General features: G+C 45.3%; 1 protein-coding gene across 1 annotated transcript in view; it reads right to left on the bottom strand.

Moving 5' to 3' along the window:
• rxfp1 (relaxin family peptide receptor 1) overlaps positions 1-22388 on the bottom strand; it is a 173643-nt gene that overhangs the window by 5772 nt on the left and 145483 nt on the right. Inside the window, 1 exon segment of the mRNA XM_070862488.1 lies at positions 2620-2838. Within this exon segment, the coding sequence (XP_070718589.1) occupies positions 2620-2838 (219 nt within the window).

The raw sequence follows: 22388 nt of genomic DNA, 5'->3' as shown, positions 1-22388 counted from the left end.
GCGGAGCACCCTCAGGCCATCCTGATGGGGGATGGAAGTGTAGAGGGATTGGATGCCCATGGTGAAAAGGAGACAGTTGGGTCCAGGAAATTGGAAACTGTTAAAGTGATGGAGGGCGTCAGAGGAGTCGTGGATGTAGGTGGGAAGAGAATGGACAAGGGGAGAAAAAATAGAGTCGAGATAGGAAGAAATAAGTTCTGTGGGACAAGAACAGGCTGAAACAATGGGTCTACCGGGGCAGTCCTGTTTGTAGATCTTGGGAAGGAGGTAGAAGTGGGCTGTGTGGGGTTGGGGAACTATGAATTCAGTGGCTGTGGAGGGAAAAGCTCCAGAGGAGATGAAGTCAGTGACGGTCTAGGAAATGATGGCTTGATGTTCAGTAGTGGGGTCATGGTCCAGGGGAGGTAGGAGGAGGTGTCAGAGAGTTGGCGATCAGCCTCTGCAAGGTAGAGGTCGGTTCGCCAAACAAGAACAGCGCCACCCTTGTCAGCAGGTTTAATGACAAGGTTGGGGTTGGATCTGAGCTAATGGAGTGCTGCAATTTCAGAGGGAGATAGGTTGGAGTGAGGGAGCAGACAAATATAGACAGCCGATGTCCTGTCGGCAGTTTGCAATGAAAAGATCTAGAGAGGGTAAGAGGCCAGAGGGAGGGGTCCAGGTACAGCAAGAATTCTGAAAGCGTGAGAAAGGGTCAGCTGTGCGGGGGGAAGACTCCTGGTCGAAGAAGTGGGCAGGGAGGCAAAGGCAGCGGAAAAAGAGCTCAGCATCGTGCCAAGCTCGAAATTCATTGAGGTAAGGGGATGAAGCTCAGACCTTTGCTGAAGACTGATCATTTGGGGTCAGGGAGAGGAAGGTCAGAGGGGATAGTGACACGGCAGGGAGTGAGATTGGAAGAAGGGATGGGATCAGAGGGAATGGTAGGGGAAGAAGGTTCCGGCGTATACAGTTCTGCATTGGGAACTGTGTTCTGTTACTGATTTGGTTACATCAGAGCATATTCACATTTCACACAGATTTGGATTCAGTTTATCGTATATGTTGCATCTGAAAAATCAATGTTTATAATGAATTTGAAGCTAAGGGACTTCAAAAAATCCAATATAAACAGCATTGATTTATTTACTTCAGACATATATCAGAATAAAAACATTTGTCTCATAGTAGCTTAGGACATAGTGGATGAATGTGATGCCAGAGTAATCCATATTCATGCCAGTAATTGCCCACAAGGCTAAAAATTATTTTTTTTGGGGGGGGGGGGGCGAGGGGGAGGGCGGCAAAAATAATTTCACTCAGGGATGGAGTGAAAACTATGAGATATATCACCCTGAGCTTCAACTAGGAAATGGTTGCAGACAGTCATGGCTAGTGGCTCAGGATCTACATATTCACCTATCATTTTGGCCAGGGAAAGATAAAGGTTATCTATAAAAACATGCAGCAGTTGAAAAGTAAAATTAAGTTTCCTGCCCTTTGGGAAAATGTGGGAAGTGAGAGATTGCAAGAAACCGGTATAAAGAAGCTGATGCAAATCTTATACTGGTTTTAACTGAGCATAATAACTTCATGTTACTAGATTGACTCAAGGTAGTCCTAGGGAATTATGCTTAGCTCAGTTATTGCAGACCTGAATGAATGTTGATAGATATAAATGTGGCATGTGTCTGCTTGCTTATTTAATGGATTGGACCTTAATCATATAAATCTTATGCAAATAGAAAGCACAATCTCTTCTCTTTAGTGGCTATTCATTAAATATAACTGATGAAAAGATCTACCAAATAATGAGGACTTTTTAAAGCCATTTTTTTAATGTAGTATCTAAATCCTTACTAATACAGAGTGAGATGTACAGGCTCAGCCTATTCTTGAATCCCATGAAGGAAATCAATGTCATCAGGTCAGATCCTTTGAAATCTAAGTTTTTATATAGGAATAACAACTGATTGATTTTAAGAGTGAAATGATAACTGTCTTTAACCTAAATTTCTTATTTTTTTTAGTGTAATGCCACTATGCTGAACAGAGCTTTCCCCCAAATTGGAGAAGTTTTATACAATTAAGGGAATTTAATCATTTAAATAAATAAACAGGTATGTGCGCATTTAAGCCAATTAAATATTGTTAAATGTCTTACTTGATTTGTATTTAGAATTAACAATTCCATCTTAGATGAGAAATTAAAAGCATTACTACTCCGTTTTAATTAATAAAAGTCAATATTTAAAATTATGATGTTGGGAAAATAACAATTCCAATATGAGGAAAGAAATGGAATAAGGAATGTTTTGTTGAAGAAAAATATAATTCGGGAAAGCTGGAGAAATAATTCAGCTCTACAGTACAAAGCAGAAAAAAAGGACTTTCTATATTTGTGGAATTTTTTAACTTCAGAAAAAAAGGCAATGCGGTGTATTAGTGACATATTCTGCAATGTGTTTTGCCAGTATAATTATCTTCCTCCCGTCTCTTACCAGTGCACTTGGTTGTGGGCGCCCTCTACTGGCTGATACATGGTCCAATCCACATTCACAATACTTCAGGAGGTGTTTATAAGCCAAGTAGACAGCTAAGAAAAAAAAATCTGGGTCTTTAAATGGAGAGTATTAGATGACTTACCTGGTATTTCTACTTGAAGTACAGACAGAATTTTTAATATGAAAATAGGAATCCAACAAAGAGCATCTGTGAAGATGATGAAGAAGAAGCGCTTGGCTATGGTCACTTCCTTTTTAATGTGGTTGCTGATTTCTGTTGCCATTGTACCTGTTTGATGAATACTGTAGAACATACTTCCATAAGAAAAGACTATCACTATGAAAGCGACAAGGTTTAGACCTGCAAAAACAAAACATTTTATAAATCTATATCGACATTTAATAATAAACCATTACTGACATTTAAGTTGTTTCATAATTGCCTTTTCCACCTCCAAATTTTTATTTTTTATTTTAATATTCAACATTACAAATGTTCAGAAAGCCATTGTTTCAAATGTGGTGATAGAAAATAGATATTGCAAAAGCAGAGAAAGCAACAAAGTACTTGGACTCAATGTTTGGGAGGTTTAAGCAGACGAATGATCATGGAAATGAGTAACAGTAGAACTATCACAAAGTTCAAGTTATTCCAGGAGAATCTGATCAAATCAGTAGAAAAGAAGTTGATGTGCTCACAATTAAACTAAAATCTTGATTATAAATATAAATATGTAATATTGTTGAAATGGTAAAAGTGATACGTTATAAGGCAGTAACACAAAGGGCCCGACTTTGGTGGACTGCCCAATTCTCGGTGGTCTCGCGGTGGTCGGTCAATCTTCACCGCCCGGTACCGCTGGGGCAGAGTGCTGGCAACATTGGTCCAGGCAATCCTGAGCGGTGCGTCAGCGGAGTGCGACGGATGGTCTACTCTGGCGGTGCAGGGTAAGTTGTCTGGGATTCGGGACTCTTTGGGTCCCGAGTTCTACGCACGCGCACTCTTTTATCGACCTCCGCCAACCCCACCCCAGAAGAGCAGTCCGGAGGCCTGAGACTGCTGATGTCGGATTGCAGGTAAAGTGTCTCTGGTAAGTTTAGATTTTTAATTGTTTTGTGCAGTGTTTTTGATTTATTTATAATACTTACACAGTTATTTATTTTCGTGTTTTTTGGTGGTGGGGGGGGGAGGGGTGCGGAATAGATCTCTGGGGGGGGGATTAGATCTCTGGGGAGGGAGAACTAGGTCTCTGGGGATGGGATTAGATCTCTGGGGGTGGGATTAGATCTCTGGGGGTGGGATTAGATCTCTCTGGGGGTGGGATTAGATCTCTCTGGGGGTGGGATTAGATCTCTGGGGGTGATTAGTCTCCCTGGGGGGGGGATTAGATCTCCCTGGGGGGATTAGATCTCTCTGGGGAGGGAGAACTAGATCTCTGTGGAGGGAGAGCTAGATCTCTGGGGCGGAAGAACTAGATCTCTGGGGGTGGGATTAGATCTCTCTGGGGGAGATTAGATCTCTGGGGGTGATTAGTCTCCCTGGGGGGGGGATTAGATCTCCCTGGGGGGATTAGATCTCTCTGGGGAGGGAGAACTAGATCTCTGTGGAGGGAGAACTAGATCTCTGGGGCGGGAGAACTAGATCTCTGGGGGAGATTAGATCTCTCGGGGGAATTAGATCTCTCGGGGGAGGATTAGATCACTGGGGGGAAGATTAGGTTCCTCTGGGTGGATTAGATCTCTGGGGGAGGATTAGATCACTGGGGGGAAGGAGGGGGGGAGAAATAGATCACTGGGGGCAGGAATTGATCGCTGGGGGGAGGAACATTGCAGTTTACATAGCGCCGACATACCATCAGACGGTGTGCAGCTCCCGTGGTATGTCGGCGGGATGCTACCAATGTTGGAATTTTGGGCGGTCCGTTGGGTGCTCCGTGTGGGCAGACGGTGTGTCGCCGATGAATTTTCCGGTGGGCGGTATGTAGGTATTTTTTTAATCAATTTTGCGATTTTGGGGGGGTATGTCGGCAGTCCGTGGGCGGTATGTCCACCAATTTCGACCCCTTCATGTGTTCATATGATGCTATGAACTGTGAAACAATATCAGTATTACTGAACACCATGAAAAATGCTAGTTAAATTGGATGGTATTGTTTCTTGTCAAAATATAACCTGAAAAATGGAAATTTATTTACTATGTATTAAGCATATATTCCTCAAAAATACACAAATATATCTCTACAAATTATATCCTTTGACCATGGTACAAAAAGACTCGGTCACATTGCTGTTCTTTAAATAAATGTTTAAAATAAGACCTACTAAGCCACATATTAACACTGTGGTCAGCAGCTGCAGCATACAAAGCACATATTGTAGTCTGTAAATTGCACTCAGAAAAAAGCTGATGCATGCGTTTAGATTTTTAGGTTGAACTCTGATCCACTATCAGTAAATTTATAATGTTTTGAGAGCTTTAGCAAGAGCACTTATTTTCTTTAAACATTAATAAAAACCTCTAAAGTACAACTATAAAGGACCTCAGAGGTGCATTGGACCACTGAGCACTTTTGAAAGTTGGCTTCACACTGCTCTGCAGTTATGCTTCACACAGCGCTAAGGCCAAGAAGTACAAGATTGCCTACTCATGGGGATCTCTCACCACGTTGAATTAGATCCATAAAACCATATAGATTTACAGCACAGAAGGAGGTCATTTGTCCCATTGTATTTATGCTGGTTTTTTGTTAGAGTAATCCAAAACTAATCCCACAACCTTGCCAAGTCCCCATAGCTAGGTATTTTTCTCTACTTCAAATATTTATCCACTTTTTTCCTTAAATTATGCAATGATCTCTACCCCAACTGCTCCCTGTGGCAACATTCCATGCTACGCCAGTCCTCTAGACAAAGAATCTTTTACTAACCTCTCTCCTCTCTCCCTCAGTAACAATTTTAAATTAATGACCACCTCATTACTGACCAGAGAGTAGTGTTTCTCTATTCACCCAATTAAAATGCTTCATCATTCTTAAACCTCTTCTCCTCTTAGCCTTCTCTGCTACAGTGGAAATAGTTCCAGTACCTTAAGTTTCTCTTCATAATAATAGTTTCCTATCCTTGGCAACATCCTGGTGAATCAATGCCATACACTTGCCATAGACTTTAATGTCCTTTCTATAATGGGGTATGCAAAACTGCACACAGTACTTGTGGCATAACCAGTGCCTTGTACAAATTTATAATTTCCTCTTTATGCTTGTATTCTTTGCCTCTATTTCTAAAACCCAAAAATACTATTGTCCTATTTTATAGCTTTAGCTGCCTGCAATTACAATTTCAGGACATTATGGGCCTAAATTTGCAGTCGGAGGCTTCCTGCAGATGGATGCCTCCAATTGGCAAGAAATGTACGAGACTACCTGATGGTGCTGAATCCATGGAGACTTGCGCTCCTGGGCTTCTACATGTAGATATGCGTAGAGCCACACTTATCCCAGGGTTGCAGGTGGTTCGCAAGCACCCCTGGGATCACTCAGATCTGCCCAACCAATGAAAGAAGGGGATCCCTATTTTTTTGAAAATTAAATTTAAATGTTTTAAATGGGCTAAAAATAATCTTACCTTATTTTACTGGTGTTTTAATGTTTAAATGATGGACTTTAAAAAAGTTTAATATTCATTTGAACTCTTATGCAGGTAAAAGCAGGCCTTATGCTGGTAACAGCAAGCCTTGCTTTTACCAGGCGTAAAAATTTCAAGGGCAATCACTGGGCAAAGGTTGGCTAAAAAGCTCAACTCTCCACCAGTGACTGTACATTTCCTGGGGATGTGGATGATCTGTCAAGAAGATTCTTGAAAGGTTGCAAGTTCCAGGTTTTTGCGCATCAACTTGTGTGGCCCTTACGTGCGTGTACACACACGCACCCATAGGGACCGCAAAATACTGGCCAATGTATTTGAAGCCCAAACTTTTTCTATTGATCTGCACCTTTAAACATCTTATCATTGAGTGTATATTCCTGTTGCTTGTTTTACCTTCCAAAATGTATTACCTCACACTTCTCCACATTAAATTGCATCTACCACCTGTCTGCCCAATCTACTAATATGTCTATGTCTTCCTGAAGTCTTTTACAGTCCTCCTCGCTTATGTGTCAATGCCTCTAATTTGGGGTCATTAATATATTGCACTATTGTGCTCCCTACTCTCAAGTCCAAAGATCTATATATAACAATAACAAACTGCACAAAGCACTAACCCCGAGGGTTGCAAACATTCTCCAATCCAAGCAACATCCATTAAGAACATAAGATAAGAATAAGGATTCCTGCGTGCCTGCTCCGCCATTCAATAAGATCATGGCTGGTCTTTGACCTCAACTCCACTTTCCTACACTATCCCCATATCCCTTGATTCCCCAAGAGTCCAAAAATCTTTCTGTCTCAGCCTTGAATATACTCAACAACTCAGCTTCCACAGCCCTTTAGGGTATAGAATTCAAAAGATTCACAACCCTGAGTGAAGAAATTCCTCTTCATCTCAGTCTTAAATGGCTGACCCCTTATCCTGAGACTGTGCCCCCTAGCTCTAGACTCTCCAGTCAGGGTAAACAACCTCTCAGCATCTACCCTGTCAATTCCCCTCAGAATCGTGTATGTTTCAATCAGATCACCTCTCAATCTTCTAAACCCAGAGAGTACAGGCCCAGTCTACTCAATCTCTCCTCATAGGACAACCCTCTCAGCCCAGGAATCAATCTAGTGAACCTTCTTTACACCGCCTCTAAGACTTGGATGTCCTTTCTCAGATAAGGAGTCCAAAACTGTGCTCAGTACGCGAGGTGTGGTCTTACCAAAACCCTGTACAATTGTAGCAAGACTTCCTTACTCATACTCTAAAATCCTTGCAATAAAGGTCAACATGCCATTTGCCTTCCTAATTGCTTGCTGTATCTGCATGTTAACTTTCCTGTACGAAGACACCTAAATCTTTCTGAACACCAACATTTAACAGTTTCTTACCATTAAAAAATATTCTGTTTTTCTATTCTTCCTGCCAAAGTGAATAACCTCACATTTCCCCACATTATACTCCATCTGCACCTTATTGCCCATTCACTTAACCTGTCTATATCCCTTTGCAGGTTCTTTGTGTCCTCCTCACAGATTACTTTACCACCTAACTTTGTATTTTTAACAAACTTGGATGCATTGCACTCGGTCCCGTCATCTAGGTCATTAATATAGATTGTAAATAGTTGGGATGTTGATCCTTGTGGCACCTCACTAGTTACAGCCTGCCAACCTGAAAATGACCCGGTTATCCCTACTCTATGTTTTATTTCCATTAACCAATCCTCTATCCATGCTAATATATTACACCCAACCTCATGAGCCCTTATCTTGCATAGCAACCTTTTACGTGGCACCTTATTGAATGCCTCTTGGAAATCCAAATATACTACATCCATTGGTTCCCCTTTAATACCCTGCTAATTACATCCTCAAAAAACTTTAATAAATTTGTGAAACACAATTTCCCTTTCAGTAAATCTAACTCTTTGTTTCCCTGACTGTCAACCAACTTTCTGGCCTAGAAATTCATTAGCCCCCAAAAACTGGCACAGGGATTGCGATGCGTGATCACCCCACACCCGTTCAAAGCAGTGCAAGCAGCACATGAGTTTCATGTTGCCAGTTGATTAGCATGATTGTGGCATTCAGCCCAGCACTGAACATGCTGCTGAGTAGCTGAATGTTCAGCAGGTGACCAAGTTTGTGTGATGCTAACACCAATGAAAACTAGCCTGCACGTTTTAAAGACAGTCTGCATCTCTTAAAGGGTAGGTGCATTCTGCCTGCAGCAGCTAATTGATCTGGCTGGGTAAGAGAGTGAGCAGAGGAAACAACAGAAACTATGTACAACAGGGGAGAGAGCATGCTCCAAGGTTCTCTGATGCAGCACTGGAGGCCTTGGTGCAAGAGGTCAACTCAAGGAGATGTACTGTTTCCATTGGGGGCCAGGAGACAATCTCCAGGCAAATGTGAATAGTCCATTGGGAGCAAATAGCTACTGTGGTGAATGCCAGCAGTTTAGCCCAGAGGACTTGGATGCAGTGCAGGAAGAAGTTTAATGACCTCACACGAGTGGTCAAGCTCAGTGAATTGATCTTCAAATGCCATTTCCCACCATCTGCACCACTAGCTTCACACACTCCTCAGTGCATCACACCCCCATCACTCACTTACTAACAATCTCTACCAAACATGACTCATACCTCAAATTCATAGCTTCCCCTCACCCTCACACACTTACCACTGCTGAAAGCCTCACAGCTTGCATACACTGTCAGCTATTCAACCATAACACACATTTCAGCCAAACACATTGCACCACACTCACTTGCAGGAAAAGGTGGCTCATAACCAGCGCCAGCAGGACCTAACCGGTGGGGACAGGTGCACCTGCATAAACTGACCCTCATGGAGGAGACGGTGCTGGCAATTCTTGGGACAGGCATCACTGAGCCCATGACCAATGGCAGGGCTGAAAGAATACAAGATGCCAGTATCCTCATACATAATCCTCCTTCTCACATCCCACTTACCCCTCATCCCACAATGTCTTCTGATTTACAGGCTGCCCATGGTGTAAGCATGTACCTCTTGCTTCCCCCCTCCTCCCCCTTACCACAAACCTACCCTTGTGCCTTTCTCATTTCAGCCACCCAAGAAATCCAACCTGGCCAGGCTTGGATGCAAGAAGTGGGAGCAGAGAGTGATGATGAAGAAGAAACATTGTCACTTGATTTGACACTTGCAGCCACCAGATCAGAAATTGGCACTGCACAGATTTTAGAGGGTAGCTTAGTGGTGGGATCTGCATGTGGTGAGTCAGCGAGCATGAATGGGCAGCAGCCAGGGCTGGGAGAAGTATAGCTCAGGTTCCAGCTCCCCAGAGGGCGAGATCACACACAAGTTCTGCTTGTGGATTCAGATGAGGACTTTTAAGGGGTTGCCTACAGAAGAACGCTGATGAGTGTGTACAACAAAATGCTTGGTTCATTGGCAGACCTGCCAAAAAGCCTGTGTGCAATGTCAAGGAGCATCGAGGAGCCCGGCACCAACCTTGCACAGGGCTTTGCATAGAGCTTGGAGCCCATCCTTTCCAGCATGGAAGTGATGGGCAACTCCATTAGTGCACTGGTGGATCCAACCATGATGCAGAGTCTGATGGCTGATGTCGTCTATTCCATTGTAGCACAAGCAGAAGCCACCCAGTGTCTGTGTGCTGCAATGGAAGCTTAGACTTCTGTTATGCAAGCTTGGACTGCTGCCATCATGGCTGTGTTTACCAGCGTGGAAAGGGGCTTGCAGGGTGTCACAGCAGTCCAGTAATCTGTCCTCCAACAGATGGCTAGGATTGCTGAGGCATCACCCTGGGGGAGTGGCAGTGAGCAAAAGCCTGCTGTCCTCTCTCAGGATGGCCACATTCATCCTCCCACCACTGCCACTCGACCAGTGCCCTTGCTGTTGCCTGTCAGCCATCCAGCCCAGACTGCCGCCGCCCATGCCTTCTAGGCCCTGAGTTGCTCCAGTTTGTCTTGTAGGGCCATCTGCAGTCTCCCCCACTGAAAGTCAGCAGCCTTCCACCAGCCAGGCTGCAGCCACTGGGGTAGCACTTTGTAGGAGCACTCGGACAAGCAAAGGCACACGGAAGACAGGCACTAAGGGAATTTACAAGCGTGATTAGTTGATTTTGTTATGTAATACTAGATGGATTGATATATAAGGTGGGATTGGAATGTTTCTTTTGAGGTGGCTTTTATTTCTGCGTTGTGCCCAAGAGGACGCTGTAATAATCAGTAACAGAGGGACGGCAAGTTGTGGGACTATTGTTGAATGGGGAATTGGGGTTGTGTTCACTGGTCGGATGAATCGCTCATGAGTCGGATGAGTCCTCATGGACAGCCCAGGCAGAAAGGGGCTGTCTGGGTTGCCTCCTCCCTTCCGCCTTCTCCTCTTCCGCTTCCTCAGCCTCCTTAGCTGGTTAGCGTTATGCCTGGTGGCAAGTGCTGTGCCCTCATGATGGCCAGGTTTGGAGCATGCAGCAGACCACAACCTCCAGAGTGAAAGCTTGGTCTACTCTATCAGATTCTGTGTGGCAGCATGGCTCTCATTGTATGCATGCTGCCCACATGTGGTTCCGTTGTGGAGCGTAATCGTGAGCCAGGTGGTCAGCAGATAGCCCTCATCACCCAATAGCCCTCATCGCCCAATAGCCACCCTCTGGTTTGTCGTGGTGGCTCAAAGACTGAGGAAACAGAGGGCTAATGCAGAATAAAAACTTCATAACTGCTGCCTGGATACCGGGCATTCACCATCACAATGTGCTGAGCATGGTCGCACACCAACTGCACATTTAGCAAGTGGTAGCCTTTGCGGTTGCGGTACATAGGAATATAGGAACATGAGTAGGCCATTCAGCCCCTTGAGCCTGTTCCCTCATTCAATGAGATTATAGCTGATCTGCGACTGAGCTCCATATCCCTTAAATTCCTGTGGTTAACAAAAAGCTATCAATTTCAGATTTAAAATTAACAATTGATTTAGCATCAATTACCATTTGCAGAAGAGAGTGCCAAACTTCTATATCCTCTGTGTGTAGAAGTGTTTCCTAATTTCACTCCTGAAAGGTCTGCCTCCAATTTTTAGACTATGCCCCCAGTCCTAGAATCCCCAACCAGCGGAAATAGTTTCTATCTACTCTATTTGTTCCCCTTAATATCTTGAAAACTTTGATCAGGTCACCCCTTAACCTTCTAAATTCTAGGGAATACAACTCTAATTTGTGTAATCTCTCCTCGTAACTTAACCCTTGGAATCCGGGTATCATTCTGGTAAACTCCCTCCAAGCACAATATATCCTTCCTAAGGTGAGGTGCCCACAACTGCTCATAGTACTCCAGGTGTGGTCTAACCAGGGTTTTGTATAGCTGCAGCATAACTTCTACCCCCTTGTATTCTAGTCTTCTAGATATAAAGGCCAGCATTCCATTAGCCTCACATTACTGTATATAACTGTATCTTACCATGCTATACATGACTGTAACTGGATATGACCTGTAACAATAAGCATACCTTACCACCAGGGGTGCACTTGCAGGAAACACTGCATACCTGTCCCATTGAGGTATATAAAGGGAGGTCGCAGGCAAGTGCAGCACTGGAGAGCTGGAATTAAAGGTGCAGGTCCTGAGTGACCTTGACTTCAGCATGTGTCTCGTGTAAGTCAGTACATTAGAGTCAGGACTTAACAATAAAGGCCAGCATTCCATTAGCCTTTTTGATTATTTTCTATACCTGTTCATGGCATTTTAATGATATATGTACCTGCACCCCCAAGTCATTTTGGACATCCACTGTTATTAGCTTTTCACCATTTAGAATGTACTCTGTTCTATCCTTTTCAGGTCCAAAATGGATGACCTCACATTTACTTACACTGAAATCTCTTTGCAACAGTTTTCCCCATTCACTTAATCTGTCGCTATCCCTTTGTAATTTTATGCTACACTACCTACAATGCCATCTATCTTTGTCTCATCGGCACATTTGGATATATAACTTTCTATGCCACCATCTAAATCATTAATAAATATTATGAATAGTTGAGGCCCCAACACAGATCCTATGTGACACCACTAGTCACATCCTGCCAATTTGAGTATCTACCGATTATCCCTACTCTCTGTCTCCTGCTGCTCAATGAATTTCCGAATTGCCGGTCAATAATTTGCCTTCAATTCCATGGGCTTCTACCTTAGATAACAATCTCTTAAGTGGGATTTTATCAAATGCCTTCTGGAAGTCCATATAAATAACATCCATAGACATTCCCCTGTCTACTACATTAGTCACTTCCTCAAAAAATTAAATCAGGCTTGCCAGGCATGACTTACCTTTCACAATCCATGGCTCTCTCTGATCAACTGAAAATTTTGGAGGTGTTCAGTCACACTCTCCTTAATTATAGACTCTAACAGTTTCCCAACAACAGATGTTAGGCTAACTGGTCTATACTTCCTTGGTTTCCCTCTCTCGCCATTCTTAAATAGCGGAGTGACATGCACAATTTTCCAACCTAAAGGAACGGTTCCTGAATCTAGAGAACTTTGGAAGATTATAGTTAGGGCATCTGCAATGTGCTCACCTACTCCCTTTAAAACCCTGGGGTGGAAACCATCTGGTCCTGGGGATGTGTCACTCTTCAGTGCCATTATTTTCTTCATTACTGTTATTTTACTTAGTCCCTGTCCCCGATTTAATATTAATTTCCTTGGGATTCCGTCATGCTATCCTCTTCTACTGTAAATACTGATGCAATGTAATTATTCAATATGTCCTGATTATCATTGACAATATTACCACTTTCAGTTTTTAAGGGGCCAACATTGCTCCTGATAACTCTCTTTTTCTTAATGTAATTATAAAAATTCTTACATCTCAGCATTTAGATGCGGTGATTGCAAAGCAACATGTGTGCAGTTGATGGTGCCCTACACCATGGGGAAGCTCGTTATCCTGGCAAGGTCAGGTGTACGCTCCGCCTGCTTCTTTCTTGTCCGAGAGAAGACAATGAACTCCCCTCATCTTCACACGGTCCATTTCTGACTTTTCCCTTCCCTTCCCTTCCTCGACTTCTCTGGGGATAAGCTATCGACAAACATCCATTATAAGCCCACTGACTCCCACAGCTACCTAGACTACACTTCCTCCCACGCCGCTTCCTGTACGGACTGTATTCCATTCCCGCAGTTTCTCCGTCTCCGTCGCATCTGGCGATATCACTTTCCATACTAGTGCTTCCTCAATCGAGGATTCCCCTCTACTGTGGTTGACATGGCCCTCGACAGCGTCCGTTCCATTTTCCGCACTTCTGCTCTCATCCTTTCCCTTCTCTCCCAGAGCAACAATAGGGTTCCCCTTGTCATAGTATCATAGAATGATTATAGCACAGGCAGAGGTCATTCAGCTCATCGAGCCTGCGCCGGCTCTCTGCAAGAGCATTTCAGCTAATCCCACTCCCCTGCCCTTACCCCGTAGCTCTGCAAATCTTTTTCCTTCATGTGTTTATCCAATTACCTTTTGAAAGCCATGATTGAGTCTGCCTCCACCACTTTCAAGCAGTGCAGTCCAGATCCTAACCACTCATTGTGTAAAAACGTTTTTTCTTACGTTGCCTTTGATTCTTTTGCCAATCACCTTAAATCTGTATCCTCTGGTTCTCGACCCTTCCGCCAATTGGAGCAGTTTCTCTCTCTCTACTCTGTCTAGACCCCTCATAATTTTGAACACCTCTATCAAATCTCCTCTCAACCTTCTCTGCTCTAAAGAGAACAACCCCAGCTTCTCCAGTCTATCCATGTAACTGAAGTCCCTCAGCCCTGGAATCATTCTTGTAAATCTTTTCTGCACCCTCTCTAAGGCCGTCGTATCCTTCCTAAAGTGCAGTGCCCAGAATTAGACACAATACTCCAGTTGAGGGCGAACCAGTGTTTTATAAAGAGTTCATCATAATTTCCTTGCTTTTGTACTCTATGCCTCTATTTATGAAGCCCAAGATCCCATATGCTTTTTCAACCGCTTTCTCAACCTGCCCTGCCACCTTCAATAATTTGTGCACATATACCTCAGGTCTCTCTGTTCATGCACCCCCTTTAGGATTGTACCCTTTAGTTTATATTGCCTCTCCTCGTTCTTCCTACCAAAATGTATCACTTTGCACTTTTCTGCGTTAAATTTCATCTGTCACGTGATCACCCATTTCACCAGCCTGTCTATGTTTTCTTGAAGTCTATCACTATCCTCCTAAGTATTCACTATACTTCTAAGTTTTGTGTCATCTGTAAATTTTGAAATCGTGCCCTGTACACCCACATCCAAGTCATTAATATATATTGTCCTCTCCTTTCACCCCACCAGCCTCCACATTCAATGGATCATCCTCCACCATTTCCGCAACCTCCAGAGTGATCTCACAACCAAACACATCTTCCCCTCCCCTCCCCTTTCAGCATTCCAGAGAGACCACTTTTTCTGCGACACCCTGGTTCACTCCTCAATCACCTCCAACACCCCCTCCCCTTCTCACGGAACCTTTCCGTGCAAGTGCAGGTGGTACAACACTTGCCCTTTTACCTCCTCCATTCCCACTGTCCAGGGCCCCAAACATGTCTTCCAGGTGAAACAGTGAGTTAGTTGCACTTTCTGCAATTTAGTATACTGTATTCGCTGCTCACGATGCGGTCTCCTTTACACTGGTGAGTCCAAACACAGATTGGGTGACAGCTTTGTGGAACACCTCCGTTCAATTCCTAAGGGTGACCCCAAACTTCCGGTCACCTGTCACTTTAATTCTCTGCTCCACTTCCACTCTGACCTCTTGCACTGTTTCAACAAAGCTCAATGTAAGCCTGAGGAACAGCACCTTATAGGCACTTTATAGCCTTCTGGACTCAACATCAAGTTCAACAATTGCAGACTATAACCGCTGCCCCTATTTTTTTCAGATGGCAACTGTTGATGATTTTGCTATACCCATTGATACCTCATCTAGACTCATTTTTGTTTCTTTACTTGTCCCATTACCATCACCTTTTGCCTTGCACCATCATACCTTTTGTCTTATTTATAGAGAACGGGCAAGGAAGTGGAACTAAGTCCATGATCAGATCAGCCATGATCTTATTAAATAGCGGAGCAGGTCGAGGGGTCAAATGTTCTTATGTTCTAATCACTCCTGCCTCCCATTCTATCACCGACCTTCCCTTTTGTTCTTCACTCATCTCCACACATTCCCTGCTTCTGCACTTGCATCTGTTACATCTCTAAATATTTCCAGTTCTGATGAAAGGCCATAGACCTGAAACGTTAACTCTGTTTCTCTCTCCACATATGCTATCTGACCTGCTGAGTATTTCTAGCATTTTCTGTTTTTATTTCAGATTTCCAACATCCGCAGTATTTTGCTTTTGTATTAATGAACACCCCTTTCCTGGCATAAAGAGTGTCTGTCACTTCTCTTACGCAGCAGTGTACGGCGAACTGAGAGATGTTACAGATGTCACTTGCTCTTGTCATGTATCTCACACTACTGTACACAACTGTATCTTACCATGCTATACATGACTGTAACTAAAGATGACCTGTAACCACTAGCTTACTTTACCACCAGGGGTGCACTTGCAGGAGACACTGGATACCTGTCCCAGACCGGTATATAAGGACAGATCTCAGGCAAGTGTGGCATTCGAAAGCTGTGTAATAAAGGTGCAGGTCCTGAGTGACCTTGACTTCAGCATGTCCCTCGTGTGAGTCTGTACTGCAGGGACAGGACTTTACAGTGGCGACAAGTTACGGGATTACAGAATCCACAGAATGGCGACCAACGGCTTAGATGAAAAATACAATGCTGGAGATAATTGGGAGGACTTTATAGAAAGGCTCCAGCAAAGCTTTGTAACCAAAGACTGGTTAGGTGACGATAAGGCAGACAAGAGAAGAGCCCATCTCTTGACCAGCTGTGGCTCGAAAACATACGCCTCAATGAAGGACCTGCTGGCACCCGAGAAACCAGCAAGCAAGTCGTTTGAAGAGTTGAGCACACTGGTAAGAGACCACCTGAAGCCAGTGAGCAGCCTACACATGGCCAGACACAGGTTCTACAACTGCAAACACTGTGTGGGCCAGAGCATACCCGACTTTGTGGCGGAACTTTGGAGGTTGGCTAGCCTATGTGAGTTCTCCGATGAACTAAGGAGAGAAGTACTGAGAGACTTTTTTATTGAGGGAGTAGGCCACGCAGGCATATTCCAAAAGCTCATAGAGACCAAGAACTTGACCCTAGAGGCAGCAGTACTGGTTGCACAGACATTCTTGGCAGGAGAAGAAGAAACGAGGTTGATCTACACTGTGGGTACGACAACTAACGAAACATCGGAACAAGGGGTTCACAGCGTGAAACAAGCCACTACCCCCACACACAGACAAAGGCAGGAGAGCAGGCCCTCAACAGCAGACAGTGGCACCAGAAGCCATCAAGGGCCACATGAACGGCCGTTCACACGTCATCAACCCACAATGCGAGCAATCAACTACAAACTGAGAGAAGCTCAAGAGAGATCAGCCAGATGCAGCTCATCCTTTGAAAACAATGGAAGCGGTCTGTGCTGGAGATGTGGGGGAAGGCACTCAACAAGGGGGTGTCGATTTCAGCATGCTGTTTGCAGAAACTGTGACTATACAGGGCATCTGGCCCACATGTGCAGAAAAACGGCAACTCGGCTGGTATACGAATCGGAAGGGTCGGAAAGCGGACCAGAAGACGGTGGGGACAGTACCTGGGACACCGAGGTACAGCGGGTCAACACGATCAATGGCCACTGCTCTTACAACAAGACACCTCCAATAATGATGAGGGTCCTAATCAACGGGATACCCGTCAACATGGAGCTGGATACGGGAGCGAGTCAATCTCTCATGAGCGCTCAACAATTTGAACAGCTGTGGCCGCACAAAAGAGACAGACCAAAGCTCACAAGGGTCGACACCAAACTAAGGACCTATACCAAAGAAATCATCCCAGTCGTTGGCAGCGCCATGCTCTCAGTCACACACAAAGGGACAGTGAACCAACTTCCCCTGTGGATTGTCCCTGGAGATCTCCCAGCACTGCTGGGGAGAAGCTGGCTGGCAAAACTAAACTGGAAATGGGATGATTTTCACGCCATGTCGTGAGAGGAACGGGCCTCCTGCTCAACAGTTCTAAGTCGATTTGAACATCGCTTTCAGCCAGGTGTGGGCACCTTCAAAGGGGCTAAAGTCAATATCTATATCACACAGGATGCTAGACGGTCCATCGCAAGGCTAGAGCTGTACCCTATGTGATGAGGGAAAAGATTGAACATGAACTGGACAGGCTTCTGCGGAAGGCATTATCTCACCTGTGGAATTTAGCGACTGGGCAAGTCCCATCGTCCCCGTCATGAAGCCTGATGGATCCGCACGAATCTGTGGGGACTACAAATCTACCATAAACAGAGTCTCCCTACAGGACCAATACCCGCTGCTCAGAGCGGAGGACTTATTTGCCACATTGGCTGGAGGAAAACTTTTCTCAAAACTAGATCTCACATCTGCATATATGACGCAAGAATTGACCGACGAATCTAAGCTACTCACCACCATCAACACACATCGAGGCCTTTTCATGTACAATCGATGCTCATTCGGCATCAGGTCGGCAGCTGCTATATTCCAGCACAACATGGAGAGTCTGCTCAAGTCCATCCCGGGGACGGTTGTATTTCACGATGACATACTTATCACAGGCAGGGACACTGACTTCCATCTCCGCAATTTGGAGGAAGTACTAAAGCGGTTGGATCGGGTAGGCCTACGAGTTAAGAAATCTAAGTGCCTGTTTCTCGCGCCCGAGGTTGAATTTTTGGGCAGAAGGATTGCCGCTGATGGAATCCGTCCAACAGAGTCCAAAACCGAAGCAATTCGCCTGGCATCCAGGCCCCGGAATGTCTCAGAACTGCGCGCCTTTCTCGGGCTACTCAATTACTTTATGCAGAACTTAAGCACGCTGCTGGAGCCTCTCCACGTGCTACTCAGAAAGGGGTGCGATTGGTTTTGGGGGGATGCCCAGGAATGCGCCTTCAATAAGGCACGCAACCTTCTGTGTTCCAACAGTGTTTTGGCTTTCTTTGATCCAGGTAAAAAGCTAGTTCTTACATGTGATGCGTCAGCGTACGGGGTCTGGTGCGTTTTACATGTCAATAGTGCGGGTAACTTACAACCCATTGCTTATGCCTCCAGGTCACTTGCGCGGGTGGAGCGCGGGTACGGAATGGTGGAGAAAGAGGCGCTCGCGTGCGTATACGGTGTGAAAAAGATGCACCAATATCTTTTTGGGGCCAAGTGCACGTTAGAAACCACCACAAGCCCCTCAGGTCCCTACTATCCGAGAGCAAGGCAATAAACGCCAACACCTCGGCGCGCATTCAATGGTGGGCACTTATGCTGGCCTCTTACGATTACACCATAAGGCACAGACCAGGCACAGACAACTGTGCCGACGCGCTTAGCAGGCTACCCCTGGCGACCACAGAAGGGTCTGACGAACAGGACTGTGAGATAGTCATGGCAATCAATGCCTTTGAGTCCACAGGTTCACCCATGACGGCTCGCCAAATCAGAGCCTGGACGACTAGCGACCCCACGTTATCCCTAGTAAAAAGATGTGTCTTAACTGGTGACTGGGCAGAGGCTTGCTATGCCTGCCCCGAGAAGATCAAACCTTTCCATAGGCGCATGCATGAGCTGCCACTACAAGCACACTGCCTGATGTGGGGCAGCTGAGTCGTTATGCCTCTGCGAGGCAGAGAGGCATTTATCCGGGAGCTCCACCGCGAGCACCCGGGGATCGTTCTCATAAAGGCCATAGCCAGATCCCACGTCTGGTGGCCTGGCATTGACGTGGACTTGGAGCTCTGCGTCCGAAGGTGCACCATTTGTGCCCAACTCAGTAATGCCCCCAGGGAGGCCCCCCCTGAGCCCCTGGCCCTGGCCCACCAAACCGTGGTTGCGGGTGCATGTAGAGTATGCGGGCCCATTCATGGGCAAAATGTTCCTCGTAGTTGTAGATGCATTTTCAAAGTGGATCGAATGCACCATTTTAAACTCGAGCACCACCTCCACCACAGTGGACAGCCTTGGAACCATGTTCGCAATGCACGGCAATCCTGACATATTGGTCAGTGATGATGGTCCGTGCTTCACCAGCGCAGAATTCCAAGATTTTATGAGTGACCACGGCATAAATCACGTTAGGACGGCACCGTTCAAGCTGGCCTCCAACGGCCAGGCGGAGCGAGCAGTGCAGATCATTAAACAAGGCATGCTCAAAATCCAAGGTCCTACGCTGCAGGGCCGCCTGTCGCGACTGCTGCTGGCATACAGATCTCATTTGCATTCATTGACTGGAGCTCCCCCCGCGCAACTATTGATGAAATGGACCTAAAAGACAAGGCTCTCATTAATCCTCCCAGACATGCATGAAATCGTTGAGGCAAAGCGCCGAAGCTAACTGAGTTCCATGACCGAAATTCGAGGGGGAGGTGGAATGAGATAGGGGACAAAGTGTTTGTGCTAAACTATGGCAGGGGTCCCAAATGCCTTGCAGGGACAGTAACAGGCAAGGAAGGAAACAGGCTACTGGTGGTACAAATGGACAATGGCCAAACCTGCCGGAGGCATGTAGACCAAGTCAAAAGTAGATTTACCAACAACACTGCTGAACCAGAAACAGACTACAATGTGGAACTCACACCACACCTGGTAGACAGACAGAGGGAACAACCTGAGGAAAGGGCAATCCCAACAGACAGCCTAGGCAAGACACCAACAATCATACTGAATGAAACAGACAGCCCAGGCGAGATACCAGCAATCACACCAAACGAAAAACAGGCACCAAAGCAAACAACTGAACCACAACTAAGACGCTCCACCCGAGAGCTTAGACCACCTGAGAGACTGAATCTATAAAGACAATAAGACCTTGGGGGAGGGTGATGTCATGTATCTCACACTACTGTACACAACTGTATCTTACCATGCTATATATGACTGTAACTAGAGATGACCTGTAACCACTAGCTTACCTTACCACTAAGGGTGCACTTGCAGGAGACACTGGATACCTGTCCCAGATAGGTATATAAGGACAGGTCTCAGGCAAGTGTGGCATTCGAGAGCTGTGTAATAAAGGTGCAGGTCCTGAGTGACCTTGACTTCAGCATGTCCCTCGTGTGAGTCTGTTCTGCAGGGTCAGGACTTTACAGCTCCAGCCTGGAAGGATCCCAACACAAGGAAATTCAGGGCCACGGTCACCTTCACAGCCACTGGCAGCACTGTCCTTACTTTGGTGTGAGGCTGCAGGTCGGGTTGCAAGAGGTGGTAGAATTCTGTGAGCTCCTCCTTTGTAAAGTGCAGATGCCTCAGACACTGCTCCAGGTTCAGGCTGAGGTAAGAGAATAGCTCTCCGAAGACTCTAGGTGGGTAAAGCTTCCTGCTGATAGCCCTTCTTCTCTTCCCTTTGTGAGCAGCTTGTCCTCTTCTTTGCTGCCTCTGTCACATCTCCCTGTCATGCTGCAGGCCAAGGGGGATGACAATTAGAGCACCCATAACTGGGAGCAAGTGGTCTGACCAGAATCCTTGAAGTGAGAACCAAGGCCTTCTTCACTTGCAGCACCATTCCCTGTCACCTTAGCAACTTTGAACAACTTTAGAAAGGTCCAAAAATTTCCACAAACCTACACGGAGCCAGTAGAAATTAATCAGCAACTAACCTTAGAGTAGTTGCTGATCCCATTAAATATGCTGGGGGTCCTTGCTACTACTGAACGCATGTGCAGGTAGCTCCAGCGTTGAGGACGAAAATGGCAGTGTTGGCATCAAATCAGCCTTGCATGCTGATTGATGTTATGATCTGCCTACTCATCATACTTCTGACCATGCTCCTAATGCCTGCCCTACTGCCCTCATTAAGCTGGCATCCAGAAGTGTGAACGCGCCACTGCCATTTTTGTCACAATACGGCACCCATAGCACCGAAAAATCAGGTGCTACTGAGCCGAATTTCTAGCCCTCTATCTTTAGCACATTCTGGTGTCAGATTGGTAACTGACTCCAGAGTTATCCTGACATCTTTGCTGTGGATCCACAATAATAGTGGTAGTATAACTCCATCCTTAAAAAGTCTCTGACCATATTAAAGCATCTAACTGTCCCTGCAGTAAGCTTTTGCTCAGGCATTCTCAAATAAATTTTTGTCTTCACTGCCTGGGCAGAAACCTGGTGGAGTGCATTGTCCACCCTTTATAGAATGTGCCCAATTTTCATTCCATTGATTTCCAGTGGCGTTAAAACACATGGGCTACTTGCTGGCTACTGGTATGCCTTCCATACCTTTGAAGTTAAAAACTGAGATATGAGAAAACAGAAAGTGCTTCCAAAGTGGACTCAATTGTATCAATTGAATTGTAATTATTTCCTGAAATGTCCTGTTTTGTGAGACCCAGCTGGTTTCCATGCTTTTCAAATGCTTTTCATTAATTTGATCGATTTCAAAAGAATGGGAGCAGTCTGCAGTTGGTGGTTTCTACTGGCTTTGCAAATAAACTACATGAACAGATTAAGGGAATCTGAATTTCTTGCATGCGCCCAGCTCTATGATTCCATAGATACAATGACGCTGGAATGCTATTTCAAATCACAAATTCAGAATGTGGATGTTGTCCAATTCAAAAATAGACTTGCAGTGAAAAATGGCTTATCTGGAGGACTAGCCAAGAAAATACCTTCCATTCCACCCCGATAAGGCCTTCGGAAATTCATGCCAGCTGAGAGCAGGCATGAGTTTCTCTGAGGGCCTTACAAACACCCCAGGCCTTTACTATGGAAAGGTAATTGATCCAGAGGGGATTGATTCCCTCCTCCAAAAAGCCTCCTTGCTCCATTGGGGGAAATTGAGAACTTACATTTATATAGTGCCATTCAGATGTAATTTATAGCCAAGTAATTGTTTTTGAAGTGTAGTCACTCTTATTAGGCCAAAAATTCCAGTCTTGCCGGGTCCGTATGAAGTGCGCACGGACCCGGCAATACCTCACAAAAGCATGCGCCAAAAAACAGATTTTCCGATCTGTCAAGGTTTCTCTAGCCAGATCCTCCGCATCCCCACGGGAGGAACATTCGCGCGGGAGAGATTGGGCAATTTGCCGAACTCATGCCCAGCGAATGTCTTTCAAACTTTTACGCCTGATAAAAGCAGGCGCA

Source organism: Pristiophorus japonicus, chromosome 2, assembly GCF_044704955.1.
Source record: "Pristiophorus japonicus isolate sPriJap1 chromosome 2, sPriJap1.hap1, whole genome shotgun sequence".
NCBI classification, from domain to species: domain Eukaryota; kingdom Metazoa; phylum Chordata; class Chondrichthyes; family Pristiophoridae; genus Pristiophorus; species Pristiophorus japonicus.
This window is presented reverse-complemented; position numbering and strand designations above follow the sequence as displayed.